This window comes from Lissotriton helveticus, chromosome 5_1 (genome assembly GCF_964261635.1).
Source record: "Lissotriton helveticus chromosome 5_1, aLisHel1.1, whole genome shotgun sequence".
Taxonomy (NCBI): Eukaryota; Metazoa; Chordata; class Amphibia; order Caudata; family Salamandridae; genus Lissotriton; species Lissotriton helveticus.
In genome coordinates, this window is record NC_136065.1 from 1,190,617,711 (window position 1) to 1,190,630,581 (window position 12,871).

Here is a 12,871-nt window from a genome sequence, read left to right on the forward strand (position 1 = left end):
CATTTTTAGGGTGGGTTTGGGGTGCAGGAGATATTTTTAGGGTTCAGGGTGAGTTTAGATTTTGGGGTACAGGGGGGTTTATTAGGGTACAGGGAGGGTTTGGGATTTTGGGAGCTCATTGTATTTCTAGGGTTTAGGGGTATTTAGGTTTTGGGGTACAGGGGCATTTTTAGGGATTAGGGTGGGTTTGGGTTTTGGGGTGCAGGAGATAGTTTTAGAGTTCAGGGTGAGTTTAGATTTTGGGGTACATGGGGTTTAAATAGGGTTCAGGGTGGGTTCGGGTTTTGGGGTACTGGGCTATTTTAGGGTTTAGGGGCATTTCGTTTTTGGGGCACAGGGGCATTTATAGGGTGGGTTTGGGTTTTGGGGTGCAGGAGATATTTTTAGGGTTCAGGGTAAATGTAGGTTTTGGGGTGCAGGGGGTAATTTTAGGGTTCAAGATGGATTTGGGTTTTGGGGTGCTGAGGGATTTTTTAGGGTTTAGGGGTATTAAGGTTTTGTGGTACAGGGGCATTTTTAGGATTTAGGGTGGGTTTTGGGGTAAAGGAGGTATTTTTAAGATTGAGGATGGGTTTATGTTTTGGGGTACAGGGGCATTTTTAGGGTTTTGGGTGGGTTTGGGTTTTGGGGTGCTGGGGTATTTTTAGGGGTCAGGATGGGTTTTGGGCTGCAGGGGTATTTTTAGGGGTCAGGGTGGGTTTAGGCTTTGGGGTGCAGGGGTATTTTTAGGGTTAAGGGTTTGTTTGGGTTTTGGGGGACAGGTGAATTTTATGGGGTATTAGCGTAAAGGAGATTTTTTAGGGGTAAGGGTGGGTTAGGATTTTGTGGTGCAGGGGTATATTAAGGGATCAGGGTGGGTTTAGTTTTTAGGGTGTAAAGGATTAAATAGAAAAATATATCTATATATATATATATATATATATATGTGTGTGTGTATATATATATATAAATAATAAATATTTAAAAAAATTATATATTAAAAAAACATAAATATGCATATATAATATACACACATATATACACACAAATATACACACTCACACATATATATATATATATATATATATTTAGGTTAAGTACTTTTAGTAAGTTTATGCCTTCACCACGCATCCCTGTGCGTTGTAATGGCATGCGTGGTAAAGTCATATGCGGGGTAGACATTTGCGGAGAAATTGTATCGCGGAGTAATTGTACCCACGTTGTAAAAAATGCAGAGTGTTGGTATGCGGGGTAATTGACTGCGGGATATCGTCATATATTCCATCACAACAGTTGATAACAAAACAAGTTACTTACTGTTGTGAGGTCATAAAGGCCTTCCAGGACAGGTGACAGAGCTCTCTGAGGGACTGTCAGCACAGCACTGTCTGCTCTGACTGAAAGCAGAAAGCACAGCTGCAGGAGGGGGAAGAAAGGTAGTGGGTTTTGGTTAAGGACAGCAGGTAAGATATTTATTTTTCACATTTGCGTCAGGGTGGAGATGGCATTTTATGCATGGCTCTCCCATTATCCTCTGCCACTGCACATAGGTGAAGGCAGGGGCAGATAATTTTGGGAGCCCATGCATAACATAAAATTATAGATTGGTAAAAAAAAGTGAATTACGGGGATGTTTTTCGGCTCGAGGTTCCGAGTGATATCATAGACAACTTGAGCTTTGCTCTCATTGTCTATTTCATGTCACTACGACCTCTCGGTGAAAAAAAATCCCGTAATTCACTGTTACCTATCTATAATTCTATATGTTGTATACTGCTCCATAGGAAGCCTTTATTGCAAATAACATAAAAATCCCGTTAATCACTGTAATGACGTCAAATGTGGCTTAATGGCTAGAGTGGTCGACTTTAAAGTTAGGGAACCAGGTTCGAGTCTGGCAGAAGGCTCAAACATCCTATGATTCTGGGCAAATCACTTAATCTCTCTGTGCCTAAAAAATGAATGTGTTCATCTGTAATGCACTGGATGCTCATGTAAAGCGCTCTGATACCTTCGGGTCAAGTTTGCGCTTTATAAAATTGCACAAAAAAACTGTTGTTAACCACTGTTGTGACTTCACCCTGGGAAATGCTTGATTCCTGGTTATTCCACTGCCTCACCTAGGTTTACAGAGACCCCCACAAAGAGGTAGATTGGCAGTCTCACCTACTTTTTCCCGCCTCTCCCCGGTCTCCACAGACTCCAGGGAGTTGGGGACATGCGGGCAACACTGGGCCTATGGCAATCGCCTTCTTCCCTGTCAGCATTTGCTGAGAAGGGAAAAGAATCCATGCAGACAAGCGGCTCTCACAGAGTGGCTGTCAGCACGATGCTAGCTCTCCTCTCTTGGTGTGAGAGCAGGGCTGTGAGGGGGTGGGAGTGAGAGTGTTCAGGGCGTGGTGGGGTTTGGTGGGAAGATGGAAGGTTCTTTTTTTTTCTTCTGTTTACCAACTGCCAACTGGCATGGGTGCAAATTCAGGATAGTGTGTGTACAAATTCAGGACAAAGGGTGAACATTCAGGACAAAAATTTAGGACAGGAGGTCAACTTTCGGGACAAAAATTCGGAACAAAAGGTGCGTTTTGCAGACAAATCAGAGGAGGTAGCGCAATAGTATATAAGTAAGCCATCCATATCCAAACATTCAACCATTTTCAAACCTATCCATCATGTATCCTTCCATCCATCATTTCACTCATCCATCCCTCCATCCACCCTTTCACTCATCCATCAATTATGCATCCATCAACCGTTTCACCCTATCCATCCACTCTTCCACCCATCCATCCATTCACTCATCCATCCAGCCATCCTTACACTTACTCACCCATCCACCCAGTCACTCATCCTTCCACCCATTCACCCTTTCAGTCATCCATCAATCCTCCCTTTTTCTCTCCATCGACCCTTCCACTTAGCTAAAATTCCTTCCATCCATCCATCTACTCATCCACTCATAAATACACCCATTGACCCTATCACTCATCCATCCTTCCACTCACTCATCCATCCATCCATCCTTTCTCTCATTAGCCATCAATTCACTCTTTCATTCATCCATTTGCCCTTCCACTAATCCATTCAGCCATCCACCCATCCCTTCACTTACTCACTCGCCCACCTTTTCATAATAATTAGGAGCTGAGCATTTGTCTGCAGAGTTGCATACAGAAGAGGCCCATCAAGAATTTCACCCTTGCTGTAATTCCTAAAGTGAGGGGTGGGGTGGAGGTAGGGTTTACTATGCCCCTGCACATGGGCAATCAGAAAAAAGTGAAAGTCATGAGTCATGCATGATGCACAGTGCCAGGACGTGAGGTGACTGAGGCGGTGTTATTTCCAGGGCTTTATATGGGTTGAAAACACTGGGGGTCTCCCCAAAGGGGGTGTTAGATGTAATTAAGGGCATGGCTTAAAACGCCTTTGCTAAAAATGTGTGCTTAGTATAGTGTACCACCCAACTGGTATTTTGCCTGTTCTTTCATTGTATCCAGATATATAACACAACAAGTAATGTTACAACTACAATATGACAGAATGATTGGCTTTTTCAATGGTTATTGGTTGCATAAAATAAAAAAGCAGCAACCATAGCTTTGTTGAATATAATATTGAAAATGCATCAGTTCTAAAATGATAAGACTGTGAAAGAACTCTAGCCTCTTCTTTTTAACTTCTTTCACTGCCTTCTTTCATGAACTGGATTCTCACGTAGCAGCACTGGCGTTTTTGCACCTTTCTACCTTCTGACTTAATGCCCTGCCCTAGACCATGGCAAGAGGAGGCCCAGCACATGCTTTAACCAGGGACACCTTAAGGATTTTGGGGTCCCTGGGCCCAAAATTATTTTGGGCCCCCTGCTAGAACAACTCTGAATTTATTATTCATTTCAGCTCATTCATGCCCTCAGCAACTATTGTCTGATCATTTACAATCCTCTTTGCTGAACTCCAAACATTTAAGGGAACCCTCTGTCCGTCAGGGGCAAAGCCTTTGAATATTTATGAGATATTGAGACCTGGGAGCCCCTTTTAATATTGTAGAGGGGGCCCATCATATTTGCTTTATGCCACTGTCTGGGACTATCCTGAAAGCTTAATGATGAGGCCCCTAGAAAGGTGGGGGCCCTGGACAAGAACCCACTTTGCCCATGCCTTAAAACGTCTCTATCTTTAACAGCCCAGACTGGACCATTGTCATTCTGTATGTTTCAATCAGCTGCATACAGAATGAGGATAGGCGGGGTGGGGCTGCTTATGTGCTCCGAGGATGAGTGGTGTCTGCCAGATCAGGGAGTTGAGGCTTCATGCAGGGGAACAGTGCTGTTCCTAGCAATGCCCAAAATTACAGACAAAAGGCATCCGTAAAAGGGATCATCATGGACAACGGACATAAGATCCAAATTACAGACGGTCCGTGAAATTTACGGACGGTTGGTCACCCTACCCAAGACAGAGGGCGTGGGGGTGTGGCAGGAGGCCAGGTACTACTTTCATACACTTTCTTGGTGGAGGACTAGGACTATATACAGAGGGTGATGTGCATGGGTGACAAGATGCTTAGTATCTTTTTTAAGGTCAGGATATGGGTGGAGAGGTTTTTTTCCAGAGGGTGATGAGGTGGGTCACAAGGGGCCTGAATTTTTTGTATATTTTGTTTACATATTATATGTGGCTCCCCCATTACTTTGCCCCTGTACATGTTGCAAGCAGGTTCAACTAATTTGGGGGGAGGGTGGTGTCACATGCAACATAATATAGATGGTTAAACTTTGAACAACGGGGATGTTTATCAGTTTGTGGCTCTGACAACTCGAACTTCGTGTTCGTCTATTTTAAGTCACTCAGAACTCCTTGCTGAATAAAAAGCCAGTTTTCACCATTACCCATCTATAATTCGTTGTATAAGAAATTCATTTATGTGTTTGAAACTCTACTATCAGCTGCGATGCGGAAACAGGCTAGGTGACAATCTGTTGTGTAGCTACCACGCCCTCATTCAAGTGTGTCCAATACTGGTCTGTAGGACAGGCGAATACTGTAGCCTAAACGATCCGAACTATTAATGAGTCATACATAATATTCTTACTCTAAACCACTCTTCGGTGTTAAAGCAGTTGTAACTTACAAGCGCAAACTGGAAGTGCATTTTGACTAGCTAAAAAGCAAAAAAAAATGAGTGAATTATTTGTTTATACTGAATGCATCAAACAACCCAAAAGACACACTTTGACCCTCGCTCTTAAGATGTTTTAACATGACGACGTATTCCACATAAGCACGTGGACAGCAGGCTTTTCCCCTGGGCACCAGCAGTTTCTCTCCTGCCACAAAGGGGCCTTAATTAATGACGACGGCAGAACAAGTCCTCGGGTTAGACTGCCTAGACCTAGAGGGTCACGCCTTGTGCAGCAGAGCTACTTACTTTCAGGTACAGACATATGCAATTCTTTGCTTTAGGGTGCACACGGATATACAGATGATTGCCTCAGATGGCAGAATCCTGCATCTAGTTAAGCACAGGCTGGCTGGCTCGAGCCTCCGAGAGCAGCGCTACACACAGATGTGCACTCACAGCCAAGCAGCATATCTGTGACGTACACACACAGGACTCACCTCAGACAGCAGACCTAGCTGCCGATTTTACACTGACGCGCAGCCTCGCACCTCAGACAGCAAAGCTTCACCTCACGGTGTACACAAATGTAACCACCCCCTAGACAGCACAGATATACCTTGCGCTACGCAGACATTTGCAGACCTATGTCAGACAGGAGCAGAGCTATATATCAGCCATGCTGTACTCAAATGTAGATATCAAATGAAATCAGACAGCAAAGCTACTACCCCTCACGTTACACACGGACATAGAGCCCTGCATGGCTAACGACAGGCACGCGGCTCAGGCAGTGGAAATGTCTCTTTTTTCACATGTCCTAAAAGTAGCATTTGATATTTCATACAACCCGGACACAGCCGGGGCACTGCTTCCGGTGCTCACCTTGGTCGCCAGGGCCTCGGCGCTCTCGCGGCACGTCTTCTCAATCTCCAGGTTGCTCTGCATGGAGCTGACTTCCTCAATGACCTTGTGAGATACTAGAGAAATGGGAAGAAACAAGATGTGCAGGTCAGGCCACTTCCAGAGTTACTCATCCCGCCCCCCCAGCCGAGCGTAGGCACCCCCTGATTTTGAGGAATTTAAAGATGGGTTTGTGTAACACCCTCCATCTAATCTGCTTTTCTTGGAACACTGTCAGTGCCATGACAAATCATTTGTTCTGACTTCAGGGAGCGCAGTGTGCAAAGGAGGCTTTCCCCTCTTTATCTCGGTGTATTCCCAGGCGCACTATAACAACACGGCCTTGGACGAGGCATTTCATGAATGCCCTTCACTCACAGTGGCAGCGGTTCAGAGACGTGCGGCCAACTCCGAGGTACAGAGCTGTCAGCCACAGTTCGACCCCTGATGCCCCAGTACCGCAAATCGAAGTGGTTTGTGCCATGATGAGCGACTGGTTGTATTCCACTCTACTGGACGAAAAGTGAGGTGAAAGGAAGACCAAATTTATTCAGAAAAATAAGGGTGATAGTAGCACTGCCGAAAAATTAATACTATCTTTCTGCGATCTTTTACTAATGTTGATGTGAAAGGGGCCAGCAAACGCAGAGTACGTAAGCCCCATAAACACCCAAGACCCACTGGAGGAGAAAGGTGTATAGCCAGGAGGAGCGTTTACTTGACTGTCCCAGCAGAGGGCGCACCCTTCCAAGAACAGGCTTCCCTGATGAGGTGGAGAAAGTAGAAAGTATCACATATGTGGGGGAATTGCCAACAGTATTGGGCAAGCTGTTGGTACATAAGGGAAGGCCTGATCAATGCACATAAGAGTGAATTAATGTCGCCACCTGTTAAGGGCGAATGCATGAAATACATGATTTATGGGTGGATTAATGTAGTACCATGGGGTACCTTGTATGCCTGTAGGCATGCACTGAAGGTTAGATGGCTATACTGAGGCATTAAGACGAGTGAATAATCCTAGCATTAATGCCTATGCCGGTGGCTCAAACACATTAAATGGAAGGCAACGGTGGATAACCAAACGCACAAATATATGAATGAATTAAACGATGCACACGTTAACGAGAACATGGGATAAGTGGGGAATTGGCAAAAACAATTAACTTTTCAACACCTTTCTAAACTGCATACATTTAATTTCCGAACGTTAGGGGCATTTCCATAGGTTGGGAGGGGGAAGATTGGGGGGGGAAAGGGGGGAGGGGGGGGGGTTATGAGCTCATCATAAGTCACGGGCATCGTTTATAAAGATATCTAGACAGATAAATGATCCCTAGTCCACAGCGGGTTCGAGGTTTACAGTTTGAATTAAATACGCCCTTGGCGCGCATTCGACTTACTTACAATGAGCAAAACTTTTTTATTGTAAAATAATAAAAATCGATAAAATAATGTACACAATGAGCACATTTAATAATGACTACCATCATACAAAGAAAACAAACCAAGATATGCCGGACAGTACCATACGAAAAAATTATGAAAAATTATGGATTATGAAAATTATGAAAAACATTATTCACGCTGTTAACTGGACGATGACACTATACAGTTAAAAAGCATTACAACTTTCAAAGCGCGCGTCCTAGGTATGTACAGAAGAACAAAACATGGTTAATTCCAGCAGCTTGAAGACAACATTACACTAAAAAAAGAATGTGACAATAATAACACTGACAGCTGATGTTAGAAATAATTTGTATTAGCCTGCAGAACTGAATTTGTTTGACATCCAATTCCAAATATTTTGCGACACAGTTGGGAATTCTATTCTATTTCTAAAACTTTAAAACCAACAACAAAGCTTTATTTCAGTGTTCCACATAATAACTTTTAAACATATTTTCTTCCCGAGACCGAGCTGCCTTTGGCATACATACACGTCATTTGGTGAATGAGTTCAGTAGATGGCTTCAGTGCTTCGCCTCTACGTCCGCCAGACAGAGAGGATCATGGGTACACATGGGATTGACGATGGAACGCACCTGCTCTAAACTGCTAAGGGTCTCTACCAGCCGACATTTTTAGGTCGAGCCTGTCCCATTCCGCAGGAATGGATAGGATCGAATTCAAGTGCTTGATCCGACTCGTGAAACCACTGGCGTTTCTTCACAGTGCATGTGAGGTCACGTGGCCACAAAAGCGGGTCACGTGACCACACAAGCACGCGCATCTCCCTAATCCGCCTCCCACGGCCGTCCTTTCTGCCCACCAGCACTTCAGTTCCGTCCCTCCTCCCCCGAGCAGAGACACCATCTGGCTTTCCTCTCATGCACGCACATCGCTCGCGATCACTTTCACGCGCGCACCACTCGCAGACTCACTTCCTGCGTGTCCGACTCTTCCAGGTGCAAATATCACAATCCTATTCGATGCTCCTTATAAACATTCCATGATGTGCCGTCTAGCGTTTCCTTTCATTTCTCCTCCCCCTCCCCAGCCCGTAGCAGCACTCCTCCCACACCAGCACCTCCCCCCTCCCACACCAGCACCTCCCCTCTCTCTCCCCGCAAACACCTATCTATGCCTGTCCCTGTCTTACTGTCCCCTTGCTAGAGAGTCTTTACTTCTTTTCAGGATCTGCGTGTCCGACTCTTCCAGGTGCAAATATCACAATCCTATTCGATGCTCCTTATAAACATTCCATGATGTGCCGTCTAGCGTTTCCTTTCATTTCTCCTTCCCCTCCCCAGCCCGTAGCAGCACTCCTCCCACACCAGCACCTCCCCCCTCCCACACCAGCACCTCCCCTCTTTCTCCCCGCAAACACCTATCTATGCCTGTCCCTGTCTTACTGTCCCCTTGCTAGAAAGTCTTTACTTCTTTTCAGGATCTGCGTGTCCGACTCTTCCAGGTGCAAATATCACAATCCTATTCGATGCTCCTTATAAACATTCCATGATGTGCCGTCTTGCATAGCATGCAAACACCACATCAGTGCATTTAAAAATACATTTGTAGAATTATAAATATGATGAAAACATTGTAGTCACGGGATAATGACTTCTCCGGTATTTACTTAACAGACAAGCCCAGGCTTCCGAGGAAGGGCTGGGCTCACCACTGCTCCCGCGGGGGAGCGTCTCCCCAGGCAAAGAACAGTCCCTTCTGGCCGGGATACACCGAGAGCAGACAGGGCCGCGGCGGGCGAGCGGCCATTCACCCCGCGGACCTTAAACACGGCCATCAATCCACCGGAGACGAGCAGAGGCAGCCCCGACACTGAAAGAGTGCCGCCATGCACACACTGCAGACAGACACGCACGCACGCACCCAGCAGATAAGACATAGCACCACATGCAGCCGATAGACCCCACACATGGCAAGCAAACAGACACACACACACACACACACCCCCCACAGCAGACAGACACACAGGAGAGATACAGACGCAGGCATATAGCAACAAGCATTGGCATAGCCAATAGGTCTCGCTTGTGGGACCTTATAAGTATTTTATTTTGCAGCACAATATCCTTGTAACTAAATACTTATAAGGTCCCACAAGCGAGACCTATTGGCTATGCCAATGCTTGTTTTAAGGTGGAACGCCAAACTCGCCCTGAGCACCAAGGTGTGGCCGTGGACCTAGGTCCCTGCTGGATGAATAGACACCTGTTGTGTGCTAAGGGCCTCGCTGTGATTTATTGGTGCAGCAGAAGGATACCAGCAGTCAGTAACTTGATAGCACTGAATACCACAGGACAATATTTAAACTCATTCTTGGAATTATCAAATGACAATTTCACGTAGCAGACATCAACAGCAGGGAACAAGCAAAAAAAAAAAAGCATTTGCAATGCAATAGGTCTCGCATTAGGAAAGTTTGAGCTATTGGTATTGTAAATGACAAATTTGTTATTTATGTGTTGGTTTTGAAAATAGCTAAATTAATAGCTTTGTCATTTACAATGCCAATACTTTTAACTTTCACAAATGTGACACCTATAGCATTTGTAATGCAATATGTGTTGTATTTACGTGACTTAGATGTATTGATATTACAAATAACAATTGCTTAAAAAAAAAATTAATAATTATTACTTAAATAAAAGTTCTTGTAATTTATAATGGCAATAGCTTAAACTGTTGTAAATAACTTTTGTGAAGATTATGTTCAGTGTATTTTATTGTGACGAAAATCCAAGAACAGAAGTGAAATATTAACTCCTTTTTGTGACATTTGTAATAAAGCTTGAAACATTGAAAGAACATATTTGAACCAGTTGTTGTTGAATGGTTGCACAGATTGATGCTGTGGTGGCGCTGAGTAATGTTGTGGTGCCGACGAGTGATGCTGTGGCGTTCAGTGATACTGTGGTAGGGCATTGTGATGTTGTGGTGCCCCTGAGTGATGCTGTGGTGGTGCTGAGTGATGCTGTGGTGATGCGATAGATAGATAGAGTGTGATTATGTGGCGTGTAACTAAGTGGCACTGAGTGGTATTTGGAGTGTATGTTGCATTGAGGGTAGTGTAATTATGTGGCGTGTAATTATGTGGCACTGAGTGGTATTTGGAGTGTATGTTGCGTTGAGCACAGTGTAATTATGTGGCACTGAGTGGTATTTGGAGTGTATGTTGCGTTGAGCGCAGTGTAATTATGTAGCATATAATTATGTGGCACTGAGTGGTATTGTGTGGAGTGTCTGTTGTATTCAGTAGAGTGTGGCGTGCAATTATGTGGCACTGAGTGGTACTGTTTGGAGTGTATGCTGTATTGAGTGCGTTGTAATTATGTAGCATATAATTACGTGGCACTGAGTGGTATTTGGAGTGTATGTTGCATTGAGCGCAGTGTAAATATGTAGCATATAATTATGTGGAACTGAGTGGTATTGTCTGGAGTGTATGTTGTATTCAGTAGAGTATAATTATGTGGCGTGTAATTATGTTTGCATTGCCGTAGCCAATAGGTCTGGCTTTTGGTACCTTATAAGTGAATAGCCATGCAACACTTGATGTTGTCTAATCTAGGATATTGTGCTGGATAACTAAACATTTATAATATCTCAAAGGTGAGACCTATTGACTATGCATTGGTTGGCCTTATAAGTATTTAGGTAGAGCTATTGACTTTGGCAATGTTTCTAAGCTGTGCTGTAGAGATGTGTGGCTGCTGTGTAGCATGCTGAGAAGTTGTAATTAAAAAGTATAAGAAGCCCTGAGTGATGCTGTGTTATCGTTGAGTGATGCTGTGCTGGCGCTGAGTTATGCTGTGGTGGTGTTGAGTGATGCTGTACTGGCCCTGAGTGATGCTGTTGTGGTGCTGAGTGTTACTGTGGTGGTGTTGAGTGATGCTGTGGTAACGCATAGTGATGTTGTGGTGGTACTGAGTGATGCTGTATTGATGCTGAGTGATGCTGTGGTGGCACTGAGTGATGTTGTGGTGGTGCTGAGTGATTCTGTGGTGGTGCTGAGTGATTCTGTGGTGGCGCTGAGTGATGCTGTGGGGAAGGTGAGTGATCCTGCGGTGGCCCTGAGTGATGCCGTGGTGGTGCTGAGTGATGATGTGGTTGTGCTGAATGATGCTGTGGTGGTGCTGAGTGATGCTGTGGTAGTCCTAAGTGATGCTGTGGTGGCGCTGAGTGATGTGTTGTGGTGGTGTTGAGTGATGTTGTGGTGGTGTTGAGTGATGTTGTGGTGGTGTTGAGTGATGCTGTGGTGGCGCTGAGTGATGCTGTGGTAGAGCATAGTGATTTTGTGGTGGCACTGAGTGATGCTGTGGTGTTCCTGAGTAATGCTGTGGTGGTGCTGAGTGATGCTGTGGTGAAGGTGAGTGATCCTGCGGTGGCCCTGAGTGATGCAGTGGTGGTGCTGAGTGATGATGTGGTGGTGCTGATTGATGCTGTGGTGGTGCTGAGTGATGCTGTGGTGGTGCTGAGTGATGCTGTGGTGTTGATGAGTGATGCTGTGGTGTGCTGAGTGATGCTGTGGTGGTACTGACTGATGCCTTGGTGGCATTGAGTGATCCTTTGCTGGCCCTGAGTGATGCTGTGGTGGCCCAGGTCACACTAGGCCTGGAGATCATGAAAGGAGGAGCCATTCGGGAACTCCCCTTGTTGACAGTACAGTTTAGGGTAAGATACCTTTAAGAGTGTCGACTTCCCAAAGCAGGTCATCAAATTTGAGTTTTTGTTTGCATTTGTGGACTTGTTCTCTATTTCTAATTATGAAAGTGGGACTACAAATACCGGAAATTAACTAACTGCTTGGGCATAGACCTAGAAACATTGAGAGCTCGGAGACGACCGAGGCCAACAAACACAATTAAGTAAAAGAAAATCATTTAAGACCAAAGCCCGCCAAAGGAGAACACAGAAAATTCCACAAGGGTTGAAACGCAAACTGGAGCATATGTTATTTAAAAAGTAAGAACGGTTTGTTACTGCAACAGCGGAATTTACAATAAATGATATACTGACTGTAGAAATTTCTGTCTACTTTGTTGGAAGTCTGTGGTAAGATCCAGGGTGGATTTGGGGTAAAGAGTTTGCCATTGGCCTGCTTCCAGAAGAGCCTGGTCAGGGTCGCTGATTTGGAGTGGCTCTTCTTCATGGCAGTGGGTGCTCTGGCCCGGACCTCGGGTGCTCCGGGCCTGCTGCTCTAGCAGGGCATGCTGCATCACTAGGGAGCACGGCATAAGTCACGAATCAAGCCCGGAAGTACTATTACGAGCAGTTCAAACCAATAAAGGACTTGCTTAAGTGTCACAATATAGAGTTCATCAAAATAATTATATTTTGTTCATGTGATTGTTATGAGTTCAGAGCCTAGTACATGTCTGAAATTAGCATTTTTTGTTGCTTTTTG

At 44.9% G+C, this 12,871-nt stretch overlaps 1 protein-coding gene across 1 annotated transcript in view; it reads right to left on the reverse strand.

Moving 5' to 3' along the window:
• The window catches only part of SHTN1 (shootin 1), a 711,155-nt gene that overhangs the window by 444,207 nt on the left and 254,077 nt on the right, over nt 1-12,871 (reverse strand). Inside the window, exon 4 of the mRNA XM_078643901.1 lies at nt 5,980-6,074. Within this exon, the coding sequence (XP_078500027.1) occupies nt 5,980-6,074 (95 nt within the window). The remainder of the gene's footprint in view (nt 1-5,979; nt 6,075-12,871) is intronic.